This window comes from Capsicum annuum, chromosome 9, assembly GCF_002878395.1.
Source record: "Capsicum annuum cultivar UCD-10X-F1 chromosome 9, UCD10Xv1.1, whole genome shotgun sequence".
Classification (NCBI taxonomy): Eukaryota; Viridiplantae; Streptophyta; class Magnoliopsida; order Solanales; family Solanaceae; genus Capsicum; species Capsicum annuum.
The window spans coordinates 2,398,467-2,419,390 of NC_061119.1; the positions used below are offsets into that span (position 1 = coordinate 2,398,467).

A 20,924-nucleotide genomic window follows, 5' to 3' on the forward strand; every position below is an offset into this window, starting at 1 on the left:
TTGCACGCACCTCGACTAAGTCTGAGCCCAATAAAACATCAATAGATCAACTCTATTTCCATTTTTTGCTTATTGTATTTTAGGTCACATAGTTGATTATCTAAGTTGGCTGTACATATAAAGAGATTTTGCTACTACCTCTCACTGTTCTCAGCTAGATGATAATTTACAGAATGCAATGTATGATCCCTCTAAGCAAAACCTGCTGAAGCCCGGTCTCAGTAGTTCGACATAAATTCATCGATTTTACATGTTCAGCACTTCATCTTCGTGTATATCGTTGCTCTACTAGTAGTGGAAAGAACTGCAAACCTTTTGCCGTGTGAAACTCGCCAGGACTCCTGCAATGGACTCGTCGAGAAGTCATTTGGATGACCGGGTAGTGTTCAGATCCTTCAACGAGGTCACAAGTCCAGTCATTCTTCAACGGGTTCTTCTTCTTCTACTACTTCTACTGCTACTTTTGCTTCTTCGTCTTTGTCTACAAGCGCATAGACCACTGCTGTTCTACTGGGTGCATACACCATAATGGAACGAGGACGATCATCATACCATCCTTCCTGTATAGATAAGATTGTATAGATATTAGAAAATTCTTTCTGAAATGAAATTAAAAGTCGCAGGCGTAGATAATATATGAAACGGAGATTTTACTTACAAAGGTGAAATATTCGGCATTATGATCAATTCTCCCGAAGCCACCAAAAACTGGATCATCTGAGTCCAGGACAACCTGGAATCCCAACATTCGAGTTAAATCACATCAAACTAATTGAATTCATAGAGCAAATCAAGCAGCTGACGAAGAAACTAAGGCAGCATTCCGAAAGGTAGTAAGTTAGTAAACTTCATGTCGCTCTACCACTTGATATAGAATTGAATACCGTGAGATGTCAATTCTAGATTTATCACTTGATTATCCTACAATTTGGCTATTGCAAGCAAAGGTATGGGAAGAGCCAAACCAATGGGCACGTAATACCAGCATTTCATATTTACGTGTGTTACTGAAAAGCACGGAAGTCCTTGGATTTATTTTCGGTTCCAAGGCAACGGTATAAAAGAAAAAGGAAAATAAAATGAACGGTTTGGATCAAGACGGGGAGTAGTAAAGATTCATTGATCAAAAGAACGTTTTCTGATTATATTCTTTCTAACGTCAACTAATTGGTTGTATCGGTAGTACCAAAAGATTGAATAAATGTACTAGGAAAGAACAAAGGTTTCAACTCAGCATACCTTGTATTTTCCGGGCTTCAGGCATCCTATGCGATAGTCTGAATAACTATTTGTCCAGTGAAAATTAAACACAAAAATTAGGTTTCCTCTTTCAAATACGATCATCCTATCTCCTTCATTCTTTCGAGATATGAACTGGTGTTCTGAAGTCATAAACTGCCACAAAGAACAGATCAAAATAAGCACATTACACAGAAGTATACGGAATGAACAAATTACAAATGAATACAGCAGTAATATGTGTGACCACTGAAGCAAATAAAGCTGCACGTCAGACAATTATCATGCTTGTTTTCTAAAGAAGACTGCCAAGACATTGGCATAAAAATAACTCGTTTCATATGTTCTCTTTTGACACAATTCTGCATAAAAAGTTGCTCGAAATGTGATTATCAGGTTTTAAAGTCGGATCAAAGGTGCGTTGACAACCTAAGTAGAACAGATATGAGCGGCCAAGGGTGTGGCCTAACGGTCAATGAAGTTTGTTGAAAAATGAAAACCATGAGATATCAAGTTCAAATACCGGTGGAGGGGGAAAAGAGCCAAGTAATTCTTCCCATTTGTCCAAGCCTTGGTGGACAAATACCAGGTACTTGTGCTGGTTGGAGGCAGCAGGACCCTGTAGAATTAGTTGAGGTACGGACAAGTTGGCAAAGACACCACGATTAATTTAAAAGAAGATATGAACAGAAGTGTTTCATTCTAAGATTGTGATGAAACCCTGTCATTCAATGTATTTGTGTTCTTGCTTTTGATGGAGGTTGCGTTATTTGTTCAATCTTGTGATTGTTTGTCAAATTGTTATTCTTCTACTTGTTTTTCTAATGGATGCTGTGTTATTTGTTCAATCTTGTGCTTGTTCGTCAAATTGTGTCGTCATTGGATGATGGAATGGGTTGGTATCTCCTTATACGGTCTTGGACAATTTTCACCTTATGAGCTAGTTTTTGTGGTGGTTAAGACTTTGGTACAAGTTTGAAACTTTAACTGCATTTTCCGATGATGTCACATCCACCGGACTAACATAATCGGAAAGTAATTCTCATCAATCAGCAACATAAATGACTGGATCCCAGTTTAGTCTGGTAGCTCAAAGGAGGATAAATGATTACGGCTTATGGCCAAGCATTTTCAACGGTATGTAGACAGATAGCACATAGATCAGAAATTACGTTTGACAAGACCTCAATGAAGTACCTCAAGAAGTAATGAAAACTACTGGTACGGGAAATCAAGAAACACAAAACTGAGAAAGCAAGCGCAATATAAACACTTACCTCATATTTCTCTTCAAGATGCTGCATAGCCTGGTCAAATTCTTGCAAACCACGGTATCTTAAATAATCTGCATCTCCCTGAATATCCAGCAAGGACAACGACTCAAATTTAAGACTAAGAATAGCTAAAAAAGGAACACCGTATAATGCTGCGAAAAAGTTCAAGTACATTTTGACCCTCGTACTCTAAACCCCATCATTCCTTTTGGGAACTAGGGGAGTATTTGCATCAGCGCCATGTCAATGCACCAAGAAGCTAGAATGGTAAATCATATAACGTAGATCAGAAACAGTGCAAGGGCTAACCAGATCAAATCTACGTCTGCATTTATCATAACTGAATTGGTTTCCGGGAATTACTTTGCCATCGGGGAGGTGTTGATCAGCCCTAGGGAAATCAATCCACTCTGGGAAACAAAAAAGAACGTAATACTGTACTCAGAAGAATTCTAGGAAGGAAAATTGTACAAGAGAGAAATACGGCCAAGGAGAAAAATAGGCTAGCAATCTATACCAGGGTGGCCGAATTCATTTCCCATGAAATTTAGGTACCCTTCTCCTCCTAATCCCATAGTTACAAGCCTGATCATCTTGTGCAATGCTATCCCACGATCTATTAACGGTGTTGACAGTCTATCCAGCGCCATAAAATCATACATATCCTGAAGGCATGAGAACTTGATTAACTAAATCAATAAAGCAGACAGCTCTAGTCATTGAAAACGCTATCTTCGGGCCTTATGAACTCATAATTGATATTTGCTTGTTAACAATCTCATTTCCTTGTATTGCTTATAGGATAGGGTATATTCATGCTCACACGAGTTAATAATGCAAAATTAAAGTTCTCCTTCAAGTGGCATGCTCAATTTTAAGCTTCAATTTGATTACTTAGACAAAGAAAGTGTATACAACCTTGTCCATCAACCAGAATGCTATAGTTTTATCACCAACTAGAGCTTGATCGTGACTTTCAGCGTATGAAACACACTTTTCCAACCATCTTCTATTTGTCAGTGTATGAACAATATCGCCCACTCTCCAATCCTCATCCCGTTTCCTGTTAAAACAGCCTTTGAAATCAGCGACTTGCACACAAAAAGATATTAACTGCAGGAAATTAATCAAAGTCGAACACAAAAAATTAAGTAGCATAGACTGAATAGATAGAGCATAGAGTCAAACAAGTAGTAGACTCTGCCATCGTACAGGTCTGTGACACATTGAAACACATCCAACTAGTCAGTGGTATAGCTTCCACTCATAATAGCATGAGCATTAACGTTGAAAACATCTGAGTAAAACCGGGCAAACAGTCGGGGAATAATCTTTCTAAGGTTGTGTCTCGCAACAGGAGTTCATGCATCTTTTGTCCCACTTAAGAGATAGTCGTAACTAAAACCAGTTCCAAATAACGAAATGCTACACCACTCAGACATTGAGTAATTATTAAAACACTTCCTCCATATACAAGGTAAACAAGCTTCCTCCACTTCAGCCTCTCTGTTGAACTTATGATCCCACTAGGAATGGCTCGGATGGTCCTAGATTAGAAAGAAAAAAAAGAAACGCAATCCAAGAAAATGTAATGGGATATGGGTTTTAGTTAAAAGGGAACATCACAAGAGCCCATGTACAGGATTAATGTACCACCACCGTCAGAATTGCTGCCCATTGAAAACAAATAAAAAGGCAAAAAGAGCTGCGGCAGATGGTTTTTGCCCGGGAAACATCCTGTTGATTCTCGAGTGATTCAGATTACTGCTTACTAGGAATCTTATTGTGCATCGTTCATGAGCAAACTTCACGAATTGACTGAGGGCTCCAGTAAAATGTAAAGAGAATAGGGGCTCTCATACAAAGAAAGAAAAATGTACAAGGAACAGCAACCAAGATATGCAGTCAGACCACATTAAAATGTTTCAGTGTTTGTGATTAAGTCTCCTCATTTATTGCGAACTTCAAATCAACATCAGCGACACACTATTAGTAGGTTAGCCTTACAATAATCAAATTAATTTACTTTATCAAAAAAAAAAAAAAAAACTATATAATTTCAGGGATAAGTATATAAAGATAAACAGCATACTTGAGCAACTCAATCCATTTATCAGCAATTGCCATGTGCAGCCGATAGTCAAAGCCAACACCCCCATCTTGAACAGGAATACAAAACGTCGGCATTCCACTAACCTGAAATTAGTAGAAAAAAGAGAAGCATTAAGGGAAGATCGGAAGTGTCGTGGCCTATATAGAGTAGAATGTCCTTTCTCTTCACATTGCATAATTTGCATTTTGCAATTTGCCCATATAGAGGTCTCTTTGGATTGTACTCACGATCTCAGAGCATTCCAGTACCAAAAGACCAAGATCAAGAAGTACTTACATCTTCACCAATGGTAATTGCATCTGGGAAAAGCCCGTGAATAAGATCGTTGACCAGCATCAAATACACCACAGCATCCACATCAGTTGCGAGTCCAAAGTATTCATCATAGTTCCCAGTGAATCCCACCTATAGAAATTAAAATGTATCAGATAAGTAGTTTAGCAGAATACTGGAGTTCACCTTGGTAAAACAGATGAAGCAAGAAGAAGAAAGCTGATATTTCCAAATCATATGAAATTAGCTGTGCATATAACGAGTTCCTGAAGCAAAAAGAGAGGATCCTCCTAAACCTTCATTTTCATTATATGATGTCGATATATGGGAAGTATTTACCAACTCTACTTATGTGAGTGTTGAGGGGGATTACATTAGGCTGAGCTAACATAAAAGTAATTCAAGTCCAATGATTAACCGGAATAGGGTGGAGGACCTGATATAACCAATTCATGTAGTTGCCTCAACTAATTTTAAAGCATATTGAATTGATTAATTGGAAATTGTTGACCAACATGTTGTCGTCTGTTTTTTATGACAAGGGAGCCCGCAGCCTCACTGGGTAAAACCCACTCCAGTGTAATAGCTCACAAACCACACAAGAGCGGTAAACCGCACTAGGCAATCCCCGTGAGACGAGCTCGACTAAAAAAGAATGCAGGGGGTTCCAAACCTGAGACACCCCCATTTGGGAGACCCCTCATTTGGGAGAACCCCCATTTGGGATCCCTGCTCAGCCAACTCGGCCACCCTTGCGGGTACACTAGGTCTTTTTTCCATAATTTGGTAGTTACTAGGAACCTTGTTTTCTAAAAGCTGTCACTTGTGATCACAACATTGAGTATAAAATTATGTCGAATCAACCTTACCGATAATCCGTGGTGAGTATACATCATTGATGTCACACCATCAAATCTAAATCCATCAAATTTGAACTCATCCAACCACCATCTTGCATTTGAGAGAAGATACCTAAGTACCTATAACAAGAAACATATTATCTGTCACACCCATGGACACAAGGCACAATGTTCTGGCTGACTCATACTGCAACGGAAGAAAGTACCTCCCAGTTTCCATAGTTAAAGAGGCGGGAATCCCATATCCAATGATAACCACGAGCTCCAGAATGAAAATAACAACTATCTGTGCCATCAAACATGTTCAGCCCATCTAAAGTATTATTTGATGCATGGCTGCAAAAGGTTGCATGATTCCAGTGAGTTACCGACAAAGTAAAGCATGTCAACAGAAAATAAGTGCCAGTAAGAAGTACGATAACTCTTATACGATTAGATTCTGGACTGGAGCACCCTTCTTTCATTTATGAATTAGATCATAGGAAATGCACCTAAGGGAGAGAAAGTTTAATGACGGATCCAAAGGAGCAAGATAGTAAAGCCTGATCTGAAATATGCACTTGCACATTAACCACAAGCTCAGTTCAAAATCCAGAAGTCGACCAAAATGTCATAGGAAGGATACAATTTCACTTTTTAACCTCCTTTTAATGCTGTCTCGAGCCGGGGTCTATCGGAAACAGCCTTTCTACTTCTTTAGAGGTAGAGGTATGCACTGCGGACATCTTACCCTACCCAGACCTCACTATGTGGGAATACACTGGGTTTGTTGTTGTTGTTGAACCTCCTTGTAATGCTTTAGAAGTTTGTACTTCTCTTTTAATTTTTATTTTTTCTAAATTGTTTTCACCTAAGGATTTGGACAGAAATGAACGAACTGGATAAGACACCATGTATCTATAGACATCGAAATTTTGTAGGATTCTACAGTATCTATTGTCTAATTCTTGGTGTTGATCAATAGAAGTCCTGAAGGCTTTCTCCCATCTCAAGTAAAACTAAATGTCAACAATCAAAAACAAGAAATGACCAAAAAGAAGGAAAAAGAATTCTCCATACATAGCTTCATTAAACATAGTTGCAATAGTAAAAGTTGAATTAATACCTATGAACAATGTCCATGAGAACAACAATTCCTAGCTCATGAGCTTTATCAATCAAAGACTTAAGGTCGTCAGGCGTCCCAAAACGGCTGCTTGGTGCAAAAAAATTTGTGACGTGATATCTGAGACAAAGAAGGATAAGGAGTTCCATTAGAAATACTAAAATTATCAGTATATAACACATATTGGCACCGATTGATTAGATGAGAGAGACATCTTGCTGAAGATATAGAGTAACCAGGGAAACAAATGCAAACAGAAAAAATGAGAATTACCCAAAACTAGCATAATAAGAATGCTCTTGAATAGCCATAATTTGCACCGCATTGTATCCAAGCCTTTTTATGCGAGGAAGAACTTCATCTCTAAAATTCACGTACGAGTTAATTTTAGGCTCCTGCAATCAAAAATTGGAACCATCTGTAAGGGTAGAGGATAACAACATACACTCAATACTTGAAACAAACATCAAACTTAAGGAGACCGAGATAGAAAATAATTAAAGCTTCCTGAAAATGCATGTAGCATTTCGCTCCTATCCGGCTATCCCCGTATCTTGGGAGAAAAAGGAACAGAAAAGGGGACAAATGTTTATTCTGCTACTTTTTAGATAAAGACAAAGGGGCCAAATATTCAAAGCACATCACATTTTTCAGCTACAATATATATGCATGAGGAAACAGCTCTAGTATGATAACATTTTAATATACAAAAATTCACAAAAATGAAAAGTTCATATAAACAGCTGGAAACGTTCAAAGAATCTTGGTACAGAAAAAAGGTATCTTGTACAATACACAAGTGGTTAGCACTGGACAATTTTTCAGTGTGTTCTCGTCTCCCTATCCCCATCGTATTTTTATTGTGGAAGATGATTTCTTAGTAGAAAATACCATCGACATGTGAAAATGGACTTTCAGATGTGATTTCTAGAACAGTAATAAAAGAAATTAACATCTGGTTCATAAAGTTAACATCCAGGATACCACACAGCAAAACCTTAAATAACCAGTAATCACTTCAGTTCGTCTTTCAACAGCCACATTAGAGAAATAACTGCTTGGTCGACTAAATGTTCACATACACGGCAGTCATGACAGATACAACTCAGATTCATAAATTATAAATTACATGAAGGAGGAAGGATACGCACCGGACTACTCATTCCAATATGAGATTCATATATTCTCAAGGACTTTGGTTTCTTAGGCCGTGGATGTTGGAATATATACCTCTCCTACAAGGAATGAAAACGAAATCATAAAAATGAAAACAAACAACAGAAATATGTTACCTTTGTCAAAAAAAAAAAAAAAGGACAGAAATAAAATAGCATTTGTAAGGATGCAGAAATTAGCAAGTGAATACAAGCACCTTCATAGGAAAAGAAAAGAAAAAAACTCTAGCTCATAGAGCGCTATGCAAGACACTAATAAGTAAACTAATGAACAAAACCAACTGGATTAATCTACAAGAGAACGTCAAAAATAAGAGTTGGTACAAGACTACTAATCTATGCTTTCCATGGACTAGCTCAAATCCATAGAGTTTAAAAGTCAACATGTTCTGTACTTTCTGTTTTGAAAACTCTATTGCCACAAATCCTTGCTTAGCACTTAGTTTTTCTTTTTTCTTTTTATGATGGTGGTCTCCAGGCCAACTTGGCGACTTGCATCCGCCTCAACTATTCCACCGGGATACATGTTGCTACCATGTGGAAGTGTGATTCAGAATATTCCTTTAAATGCAGAACCAAATACAAGACCATGTACTAGGCCATTAGCAACAGAAAGTAAAGAATATAACCTCTTCAGGTGGATCATAATATATTCCATTGTATGGAATTTCATCAGGAGCCTGTACAGAGAACTTGATCCAAGCAGGAATGGAATCCTTAACACCCGATGGAGTGTCCATACGTATCTACATTTCAGTATATTAAGAGCAATATTAGCAAATAGTGGCATAAAACATCATGATCAGACATAAACTATAAACTAACAAATTCTTGAACATTCTTTGACACGAGTATTTTGACCGAAAAGGTCGAAACGGCAGTACCAACAGCCTACACACTAGATACCAGAAAGTCAATCAGAGCACTGTAGGAATGAGGCATACCTTCACTCTGGACCCATGATGAATTGCAGGAGAGCCATCCGCATTATTTGGCAGAAAAATCTCCCAGACACCAAATTCATTCTGCTTATAAACTATGAATTAGTTTTATGCAACATTATGTCACTGCATATAGCTTAACGTTACTGGAAACAAGTCAATAAAGATTACTTTAAAATCTTAAGAAATCCACATTTTCTTGCGAAGAATTCTTTGTAACATACATATTTCAAAAGGGGATCACGTGCCAATACAACTCAATCAACAAAGGAGTAAGAGAAAAGGTAAACAGAAATAAGAATACGAGAAATTAAATAGAAACTGTGAATGAATAGCAAAGACAATAGAAAAAAATAACACAAGGCTCTTAAGCAAAATTTTCCTATTGCAAAATGGCATCAGAGCCACTTGGTATTTGCTATGAAGGGACATACCCGAGTCATAACATCAGCATTTGGGTTCCAATCGTTGAAATCTCCAATGAGAGCAGCTGACTGCAAAGGGAAGAAGAGAATATACATGTCATCAGATTTTCTATGAACCTATATTGTCATATCACAAACATGACCTGGAACAAATACAACTTACCGAGGACATGACCCTAGATAGGAAGATGTAGGGGAAGCGAATTAAGGTAGATGGGTAGTAGGTAGGCGTGTGCCACTGGTAGTAGGTACGTGTGTATTGTCTTGGTATCCATGCTAGTTGTCATAGTGCTTTATTTGTAGTGTCTTGGTCATAAAGTTTTGGTGATGTTTCGTGTTTCAGGGAGGTCGAGTGAGGTACTACTTTGTGGTAGGCTTATTTTTTTGTTATTATGTTGTTTCTTGTTCTTATATTATGTCCTTCTCTAGAATATTTTTGTCTTGAGCCATGGGTCTTTTGAAAACAGCCTCTCTACCTCACCTCTGAGGTAGTGGGTATAGACTGCATATACTTTACCCTCCCCAGACGTCACTTTGTGGGAATATACTGGGTCTTTTGGAAATAGCCTCTCTGCCTCACCTCTGAGGTAGTGGGTATAGACTGCATACACTTTACCCTCCCCAAACGTCACTTTGTGGGAATATACTGGGTATGTTGTTGTAGTTGTTGTTGTATAAATAAACAAAATGCAGAAGTTGGTATAACTGATGATCCAAAAAGTAGAGAACACCAATGACTTTCCAGGTTAATTCACATTATTGGTTCCTCATTTCACTGAACACATCTAACTTTAATAAAAATCCAGAAACAACATTTGTTCTGATAGAAGGACCCACAAACCACATGGTTTGCTGTTATAGGTACCTATAGTGGCAGAGCACAACGACCAACAACAACATACCCAGTGTAACATTCTCTAACTTTCTCTCATTTTTTACTTTAAAAAAGAAGTGGTTATCACTTTTGTACTACTTTTTATTATTGGAATCTAAAACAAAACAAGAAAGGAAACACTGACCTTGGCACCAGGAGCCCACTCACGGTAGGTGATACCTGAAGCACTGGCAACAAAGTTCATAGGTGATCAGAAAGAGGTAGATTAGCCCCTTTCAGGAGAGAAAACATACAAAGGGAAAGGAGGAGCATTTACAGAAAGGTCAGGCTTAAAGATCTGATATAATGTACAAATAATCCAAGGAAAACAAAAACAGAAAGTAAAAGATTGTAAAATAAAGGGAAAAACGATATCCCTGAAACATATCGATTCTCTTCCAACAATTTGGTATAACATTAGTCCAGAAGGTACCCTTTGTAAAAATAAGCTTTTGAAGGTCATTTTACAAGATTCACTCTTGCAGTTCAAAACAGATACTTCAAATTCCACTATATAGCATGAGTTCTTTTAAATTTTCATGGAAAGGCCCTTGTGGGATAGCATCATTTCCATAATCGAGTAATTACCTTTAGAAAGAAGATTAAATAAGCATAAAGCAGTTATTACCTACGAGTGAAACCCATCTTTTCATAACCACGAGAAAAAGCTTCCAAACCACCCTCATACTTGTCAATTGACTCCCTCAATTTCTTGTACTGTGAATACCTAAAATTGAATAGCATAGGAAAAAAAGACTTTAGATTCTAGCTGGCCATGTTAAGGTGAAGGAACTGCGGAGAAAGATAAAACTGACACTTGGCGCAAAAAGAAGCAGATAAATAATGAGGCAAAAATATACACCAAGAGCAAAACTATAAACACATAACCCAAGGCAAACACTGTCTTGAGAGCAAGGACATCCACCAAAAAAAACAGAGAGAGAGAAAAATCAAATAGAAAAAGAACAAAAATTCTGGAAGTGCATGTGAGCATTCAGTTTTCCAAGTTAGGAAATTGTAAAGTTGAAGAATAACGCTGCACTGCTGATGAACCAATACAGAGCACAGTAGACTGCTACAAGAAATTAAACTTGCATGTTACTGTGCTATGGACCTATTGTGTCCTTCCAAGACTTAGAAACGAAGAATGTATTATGCAGATAATCAAATCTAGGCAGAAGAACAAGCAAAACCCAACATAGGATCACGTCAACTGAAAAAAAAGCATTGATGAAACAGAAATACCACGAGCATTCAGATTGAAGAAGTTTGTGTCAAACAAATGATGACTAAAATTAATAAGGCATCTTAAATGGGAGGCGTCTCTCTTGTTCAGCAAGAAGGGTTTCAAATAGATCATGTTTATGTAATGCATATACTGCTCCTGTGCTATTGAATATCAACATCAGTACACACTTTTGGATAAAATTTCAAGTGAGCAACATAGAGTGATTGACAACCACCTGGAACATTGTACCATATCTGGTCATATCCCCTCCCAAAGAGGCTTGGCACAAGGTGATCATCTCCCTCTTTGTTCACAAAAGTGGTGATCACTTATCTCCCTTTTTAACCTTGGCCCAAAGATTAATTTGGCCATTGAGGGACTTAGAGATATGTTGAAAGTTGCTGTAGACAGTGTGGAGCCAGTAGACAATCAAAATGTACCCATTACCCCCATACTTTATGCTGATGATAATACCATATTCTGTTGTGCTGAAGAGAGGCAACTGATGCACCTAAGAGTCATTTGATATGCCTTTGCGAATTCCTGGCGTGAGAATCAGCATGAACCAAACTTTGTTCCTCCCAGCCAATGAAGTTCACGAAATACACTCACTGGCTGAAATGATGTGACGTAGAATTCATGGAATATTCACCATTGCCTAAGGGGTTCTCTTATGCCGAAATATAAAGGACAGCAGAGAGGAGACTGCTAAAATGGAAGACGCATTATCTTTCACTGGGTGGCAGACTAGTATTTATTAATAGCATCCTATATATAGTCCTCTTCCAACAATACCACTACCTTCCTGAGTTCTAGGAATGAGTGACAAGATTAAAAGGCATTTCTATGCGACATAAATGAAGAAACTAAAAGGTACCACCCACATAGGTTTGCTAAATGCAGAAGTGAAAGGAGGTTCGTGGTCTTGGAGTGAGAAATCTGAAACAGTATAACAGAAGCCTCTTATACAAATGGCTATCGAGGTACAATTCTCAAGTCTCAACAAGAAAGAATGTGGAGTGATTACAGCAAAGCATAGAATCGATCAACTCCATGGTGTTTCATCCCGTGATTGCTCATCTTATGGGGTCTGCCTATGGAAAACACAAGGAATCATTGGGCTCACTGGTTCAGTTGTACAGTTTGACTGGCCAATAAAAGAAATTAAAGTTTGACAGCATTGCATAGCAGGGCCTTGGCACAGTTCCAGTTTACTGAGGACGTGACCTAAGAAGTTTGTGGAGGACATGGATTAGGGTGGAGGGTTAGCAGGTAGTAGAGCGATGTCTCACTTACCTTTCTTTACTAATAGTCGTAGTATTACTCAGGGAATTTGGGGTCCTTTGATGTCTGTTATTACCTGTTGTTTCATGCACTTCGATTATCGTGTTATTTTGTTGTAGTTATGTTTCTTATTTTTAGTATGATTTGACATTATCTCTATAGTATTTTGACATGACTTCTTTACTCCTGTTAAATCATTGTTCTTGAGCCGAGGGTCTTTTGGAAACAGTCGCTCTATCTCCCAAGGTCTAGTAAGGTCTGCGTACACTCTACCCTCCTCAGACTACACTTGTGGGATTGCACTGGGTATTTTGTTGTTGTAACATGCACAGCAGGGCCATATTACCCAAAGATGAGTTCCTGATCCTATGACATGGCCAATAATTTGCAACTGAGTTGCTGAAGAATGTACAGAAAGATTTCACATAAATGTACACAAATGGACTGGTAAGCAGTAGCATATGTAAGTCCGACGATAAAAATCCTAAACTTCATCATCCAGATAACCATCACAGGCCAAAAAGTACAATAGCCTATAGCTGAATTCTGCCTCTATTATAGGCAAATTACTCAATGAATGAAATTTTCTTTACCTGTAATCAAGGTGTTGACGATACTTTGTCAAAAGGGGGTCTATTTCATATATCTTGTCACCAAGTCCAGGTGGAGGAACACCCCACTTTCTGATCCTATCAGATTCATCAATGATTGTCTCTTCAGAAGTATTTAATGTTTTGGACTCCTTCAGTTTACCACCTTCTTCTACTTCAAGTGATAAAGAAAAATCCAGATCTTCAACACTTCCTGTAATATCACTTGCTGGCTCAACATCATCGCTCGCAGTTTTAATCTGGCTACTGTGTTTCATTGTCGAACTATCTACATCAGTTGATGCCTAAAACATAAAATGCAATAAACAGTTATGAAGCAAATTGACAAAATTAATCACCAACTTCATGTCTCACAGAGACAAAATGCAATAACAATTTCATTTAAGCAGATTCATGAAGATATCTATTTAGAATTTCTTTCCGCAAGAAATCTGCTACCTCCCCCACCAAAAAAGAAGAGTCTGTTGTCATGTAGGTGGAGAATAATGTAACATACTGGGGAATTTTCTGGATCTGTCTCAGTGAACTCAATTTGGTCTGTTGAGGATGAAGAGCTATCACTCTGGCTGCCAGGCACAAGGACTTTCCCCGATGATGCAGCTGTAGAAGGTCCGGATTCGGACTTGTAAGAAGATTTTTCAGCCAAGATCTTCCCTACATACATATATCAGATTAGTTATATCTCCACAATAAAAAACCACTACTCAGAGCAACTTCGGTTACGTAAGTGTCAATCAAATTAATCCATGAACATTCAGCAACTTTTTTCCTTAGAGAATATAAAAAGGGTTTAAGATAGACTTCAAGAACACCCAATTAGATAAATTAAAGAAATAATCAATATCAACCAAACTATTTCTTCAGTGTGATAATTATCAAGAGGCTGCAACAATATTGTCTGCAAAGGTAAAACAGATTGGCATCACTTGTTAATAATAGAAGCCCTGATTCTTCAGACAAAAACCTCACCTTTCAGTCTTTCACCACTCAATCAACACACCACGTAAAGAAAAAAAAGAGGCTGAGCAGTCACTGAGAAGGAGAATAAAAATCGTAGCACTGATTGTTACAGCAAAATTATACTTTAGTGCAATGAAGATCTCACCAGGAAGCACCATAAAGAGGGTCCCTTTTAAAGACAAGTCAAACTCAATGATTGCCCCCTCAACCCCCCCCCCCCCCCCCCTCCCTCCTACCAACCCCAATTACACAAACCAAAGAGAGAACCGTGACCCATATCAGGACTAGAGAAGGTTGATACCTTTAGTAATATCAATCAAGCTTCTCCATGAAAACTCACATTTTTCTTTATCAAAGAACATCCGGTCAATCAAGATTCATTATTTTTGCTTTCTCAAAGACTATATTTAAAAGGGTATACATAATACCAACTTTAAAGAACCCCCATATCAGGTATTGAAAAAAATTCTACGTATAGTAATGTCAATCAAGTTTCTCCCTAAAAACTCACAATTTTTCTTTCTCAAAGAAAATACTGTCAATCAAATTTCTCCATAAAGAGATTCATCAGTTTTGCGTTCGTAAAGACTATACTATAAAGGGTATGAGATAATACAAACTTTGTTTTTGATAAGGTAGATAATACATAATACAAACTTTAAGAACCCCCAATTACACAAACCCAAGAAAGAACCTTGAACCACATCACGATTCCAAAAAACACGTACACACACACACAATCCAAACTCAGTTTCAGCTAACCACACTTCAAAAAGCTACTACCTTTAGTAATGTCAATCAAAATTCATCATTTTTACTTTCTCAAAGACTATACTCAAATACCAACTTTTTTTTTTGAGAAAGAAAGGCATTGTCAATAAAAGAACCTTGACCCACATTACACAAACCCAAGAAAGAACCTTGACCCACATTAAAATTCCAGAAAACACACACACACACACATACGCCACTTCAAAAGCTACTACCTTTAGTAATGCCAACGAAGATTCATCATTTTTACTTTCTAAAAAACTGTACTAAAAAGGGTATACAGAATACTAACTTTTATGAACCCCCAATAACCCAAACCCAAGAAACAACCTTGACCCACACCACTATTCCAGAAAAAAAAGAACACACACACACACAAAAAAAAAGAGAAGCCAAGCTCAATTACAGCCAACCACACTTCAAAAAGCTACTACCTTTAGTAATGTCAATCAAGATTCATCAGTTTGCTTTCTCAAAGACTATACTTAAAAGGGTATGTATAAAACCATCTTTCGAGAACCCCCAGTTACACAAACCAAAAAAAAATAACCTTCACCCACATCAGGATTCCAAAAAACACAAGAAAAACAGACACACGGGTATCCCATGGAATTAGTCAGAGGTACGTGCAGCTGCCTCGGACAACATGATTATCAAAAAAAAAATTGCTACCTTTAGTGATGTCAATCAAACTTCTCCATGAAAACTCATCATTTAGCTTCCTCAAACAATATACTGGCAATCAAGATTCAACATTTTTGCTTTCTCAGAGACTATACTCGAAAGGGTATCCATAACACCAACTTTTAACAATCCCCAATTACAAAAACCAAAAAAAACAACCTTGACCCAGATCAGGATTCCAGAAAAAACACACGCACAGAGACACACAAAACCATACTCAATTACAACTAACCACACTTCAAAAAGCTACTACCTTTAGTAATGCCAATCAAGTTTCTCGATATACTGTCGATCAAGATTCATCATTTTTGGCTTTCTCAGAATTTATACTCAAAAGGATGTCCATAAAACCAACTTTCAACAACCCCCAACAGCACAAACCAAAGAAACAACGTTAACACACATCAGGATTCCAAAAAAACACACAAACCAACCTCAATTACAGCTAATTACACTTCAAAAAAGCTACTACCTTTAGTAATGTCAATCAAGGTTCTCCATATTCAGTCGATCAAGAGTCATCATTTTTGGCTTTCTCAGAGTCCATACTCAAAAGGGTGTCCATAAAACCAACTTCCAACACCCCCCAAATCCCAATTACACAAACCAACAGAAAAAAAAAAAATTAACACATCAGGATTCCTAAAAACACACAAGAAACACACACACAAAAAAAAAAAAAAAATCCAAACTCAATTATAGCTAACCACCCTTCAAAAAGCTACAACCTTTAGTAATGCCAATCAAGTTTCTCCATATACAGTCAATCAAGGTTCATCATTTTTGGCTTTCCCACAGTCCATACTCAAAAGGGTGTCCATAAAACCAACTTTCATCAAACCCAAAAACCCAATTACACAACCCAACAGAAAAAAAAAAAAAAAAAACCTCAAACACACATCAAGATTCCAAACACACACACATACATACAGAGAGAGTAATACATACGTGAAAGAGAATGCTTTTTCAAGAAAACAGAAACATTAGCACTCCTCCTATCAGCACCCCCATTATTAGAGCTGCTGCTGAATCCATAAGCCTTATACACAGATGGAACAGTAGGAAAACGAACACCAGAAAGTGTATACACCATTCTTCCTTTACTTTTCTCTGTGTATAATTTCACTGAATGTATACAGTTTTATTCATGGAGAGTGAAAATAGGTAGTAGAGATCTGATAATAAGTTGATAAGTTCTGAGTAACTGACTGAGTGTGAAAATGCTAAGTTCAAGGCGCCAAGAGAAGCGTGAATCAAGTCAGAGAAACATGAGTGGTAGCAGATTTTTATACCTTATGGGATTTTATATTTTTAGTACTTATTATTTTTTTATTGGGAAAATGATTTGAAATATATCGAAATTTATTATAACTAGTCTCAATTTGTAGGATATGTTGGTGTCATGTAATCAGGAGGTCATGGGTTCAAGTCTTGGAAACAGCCTCTGACAGAAATGCAAGATAAGGCTGTGTACAATACATCCTTGTGGTGGGGTCCTCCCCGAACACCGCGCTTAGCGGTAGCTTTAGTGCACCGAGCTGTCCTTTATCTTATGACCTATCGACTATTTATTATCGTATTTATTCAGGTGAATTACTGTTGAGGGCATAAGGGTCTGAAGTGATCTAACAGGACAAATATATGCCCACAAAATTACGATAATAAATAGTCAAAGGGAGTCATAGGGACCTTCATAAAATTGAGACATGTTACTAACAAATTTCGTCAAGATATATTTCTGACTCTTTTTCCCTTTTTTATTTATATGCATTTTTAAGTTTTAAGAAGAATGATTCAATACAGAGTAAAGGTGTGCAAAAATTAATTTAACTGATAAATCGAACATATAAAAATGTTAAGGAGTGTACAACCCCTTTGGCTTAGTTGGTTCTGTCATAGTTTGTTTCGATATTTGAATTATAATCTTTTTGATAACTATATCGAGAGATTTAATTATGTAATTCATTACAAATGTTATTTCCATCGTAAGATATTTGAAAACTTGGTTGAAGTCATAAGTTTGATTTTTCTTTTTTTAATCCACTTATAAAAATTTCTAGTTTCATCATTGAGCATGAGATAGTTTCTTCATTTTTTTTATGGTTAAGTAATATATTTTAAAGTAATTAATTAACCATAATTAGTGATAATTAAGCATATAAATAAATTGAATATTTTTTCTTTTTGGGGAAAAATATAAATTTTGGGAAACATCCAAATATAAATTCACAACTGCATAGTGATGGGTTGCGTGGAGATGGGAGTAAATGACCCCACATAAAAACTTTCTCCATCGTCAATTTGTTAAGTATTAGTATTATTTTACACAAAAAAAAAAAAGAGATGGAGTTCTATATAGCCAAATGGACCTACATACACCGATGTGGTACAGTGGATAACGTTGTTCCTCCCTTAATCAGAGATTTCAAATTTGAGTTTTGGATATGAAAAAATCCGGAGTGCTGTCCCTCAAATGGGTCCTACCCGATGCAAATCTGGATTAGTCGGACTCCAATACGGATACCGAACACCATATGAAAAAAAAGAAGAAAAAAAAGGAAAATGGACCTATATAGATGCCACAAAAGATTTATTTTTTGTTTTGGAAACTACAGAAAAACCCACAGTCGCTACACCCTTTGTCACAACTTCTGCTCTTCGGGTGAGCACTGTGTGCGCACCGGATAAACCCCTCACCGTGCAATAGCTCGCAAACCACTCAGGAGATGTAAATTGCACTAGGAAAACCCCATACGACGAGCTCAATTAAGAAGGTATTAGGGGTGGATCGAACCCGCGACTGTCCCCTTCAAACCAACTCAACCACCCCTTGGGGCAAAAAAATATTTTTGATGTACAAAATGATGAGGAATGAAAGGCTACTAATGTAAGTCATGTGCAAGTGATTAGTAGTCTTTGTCCATCTTGTGGGGTTTCAACACTATGATCTTTTTGTGCATCTTAGTGGCATTATTCCTTATTCTTTTCTTTATAATTGTAGTGTTCGAAAGTTTATTTGCATGTAGCTCGACTAATTTTATGTAATAGCTAGAGTTGTATCTATTGAAGCGGGGTCGATGAAATATAAACTAGTGTGCAGCATCTTGTGAAATAAGAACATGTCACTAAGACTTAAAAATATATTTTATGAAGTGGATGTTAGATAGAGTTGATTAATCAGAAACTCGCACGCTCAGAAGATGAAAATAGTTGAAGTGATATGAAGCATACTCGTCAAGTTGCATGTGTGTCATCATATACTTAGGGGTCGTTCGGTTGGGAACTAATTCCGTGATAAGTTATCCCGGGATAACTCCAACCAAACATGAGATAAAATGATCCTTCATTTTATCCTGAGATTACTTAATCCCTATATAAGCCTGTCAAATGGGTCGGGCTGACCCGCCCCACTTACAAAATCGGCCCGGTTTGACCCAGCCTGGTAAGCCCTAGGGCTTTAGGGGTCGGTACCGGGCCGAGTTTTTTTATTGATTTGGACCCGATTAACTTGGCCCAAACCAAGTCCGAATAGGGCCCGCCGGTTAACCGACCCAGACCGGTTAAGTTTTTTTTTTTGTTTTTTTTATGGATTTAATTATAACTTAGTTTTAATATATTATTAATTTACTATCAAGTATTATTAATTTATATATGTGTATATATATCTTCTATAGACGTATATATTTAACGTATACATGTGTATATGTTTTATAAATTAATATATAACTATGTATATAATTATATATTGTAGTATATATATATTGTCGTATATTTTATTTAAAGTAGTACATATATATTGAATGGTACATATATATGTGTATATATCTTTTATAGACGTATATATTTAACGTATACATGTGTATGTGTTTATAAATTAGTATATAACTATATATAGTGTGTGTGTATATATTGTAGTGTATATATATTGTAGTATATTTTATTTAAAGTAGTACATATATATTGATTGGTACGTATATGTGTGTATATATCTTCTAAAGTAGTATAATTTAACATATATGTGTATATGTTTTATAAATTAGTAGATAACTATATATATAGTGTGTGTATATATTGTAGTGTAAATATATTGTAGTATATTTTACTTAAAGTAGTACATATATATTGAATGATGCGTATATATGTGTATATATCTTCTATAGACGTATATATTTATTGTATGCATGTGTATATATTTTATAAATTAGTATATAACTATATATAAATAAATTGTAGTATATATTTATTGTAGTATATTTTATTTAAAGTAGTACATATATATTGAATGATGCATATATATGTGTATATATCTTCTATAGACGTATATATTTAACGTATATATGCGTATATGTTTTATAAATTAGTATATAACTATATATAAATATATTGTAGTATATATATATGCACATTGTAGTACATGTTTTATTTAAAGTAGTACATATATATTGAATGGTGCGTATATATGTGTATATATCTTCTATAGACGTGTATATTTAACATATGCATGTGTATATGTTTTATAAATTAGTATATAACCATATATATATATATATATATATATATATATATATATATATATATATATATGTTGTAGTATATATTTTATTTAAAGTAGTACATATATAATATATTGAATAGTGCGTATATATGTGTATATTTCTTCTAAAGTAGTATATATTTAATGTATACATGTGTATATGTTTTATAAATTAGTATATAACTATATATATATATATATATATATATATATATATATATATTGTAGTATATGTTGTATTTAAAGTAGTACATATATATTGAATGGTGTGTATATATGTGTATATATCTTCTGTAAACGTATATATTTAACGTATAAATGTGTATATGTTTTATAAATTAGTATATAACTATATATATATATATTGTAGTGCATATATATATTGTACTGTTGTAGTATATGTTTTATTTAAAGTAGTACGTATAGTCGTATATATTGAATGGTACGTATATATGTGTAATTGTGTATATATTTATTAAAAAATATATAGTGTATATTAGAGTGTATACAGTGTATATTGGATTTTTTTTTTGTTTTTAAATGGGTTTGGTCGGTTTTTAAACCGGGTTTGAC

General features: G+C 36.0%; 1 protein-coding gene across 1 annotated transcript; it reads right to left on the reverse strand.

Moving 5' to 3' along the window:
• Positions 1-33: 33 nt before the first annotated feature.
• LOC107854104 (1,4-alpha-glucan-branching enzyme 2-2, chloroplastic/amyloplastic) lies at positions 34-17,090 on the reverse strand. Its single transcript, XM_047395970.1, has 22 exons — positions 16,766-17,090; positions 13,899-14,056; positions 13,385-13,686; positions 10,908-11,006; positions 10,425-10,467; positions 9,415-9,474; positions 8,984-9,064; positions 8,669-8,785; positions 8,016-8,099; positions 7,138-7,259; positions 6,865-6,984; positions 5,966-6,095; positions 5,769-5,879; positions 4,903-5,031; positions 4,606-4,709; positions 3,432-3,576; positions 3,031-3,178; positions 2,823-2,923; positions 2,517-2,594; positions 1,240-1,395; positions 659-733; positions 34-560 (listed from the first exon to the last, which is right to left on the reverse strand). The coding sequence occupies exons 1-22, from the start codon at positions 16,908-16,910 to the stop codon at positions 417-419; spliced, it is 2,652 nt and encodes an 883-aa protein (XP_047251926.1). The 5' UTR covers positions 16,911-17,090; the 3' UTR covers positions 34-416.
• Between the last annotated feature and the right edge of the window lie 3,834 nt (positions 17,091-20,924).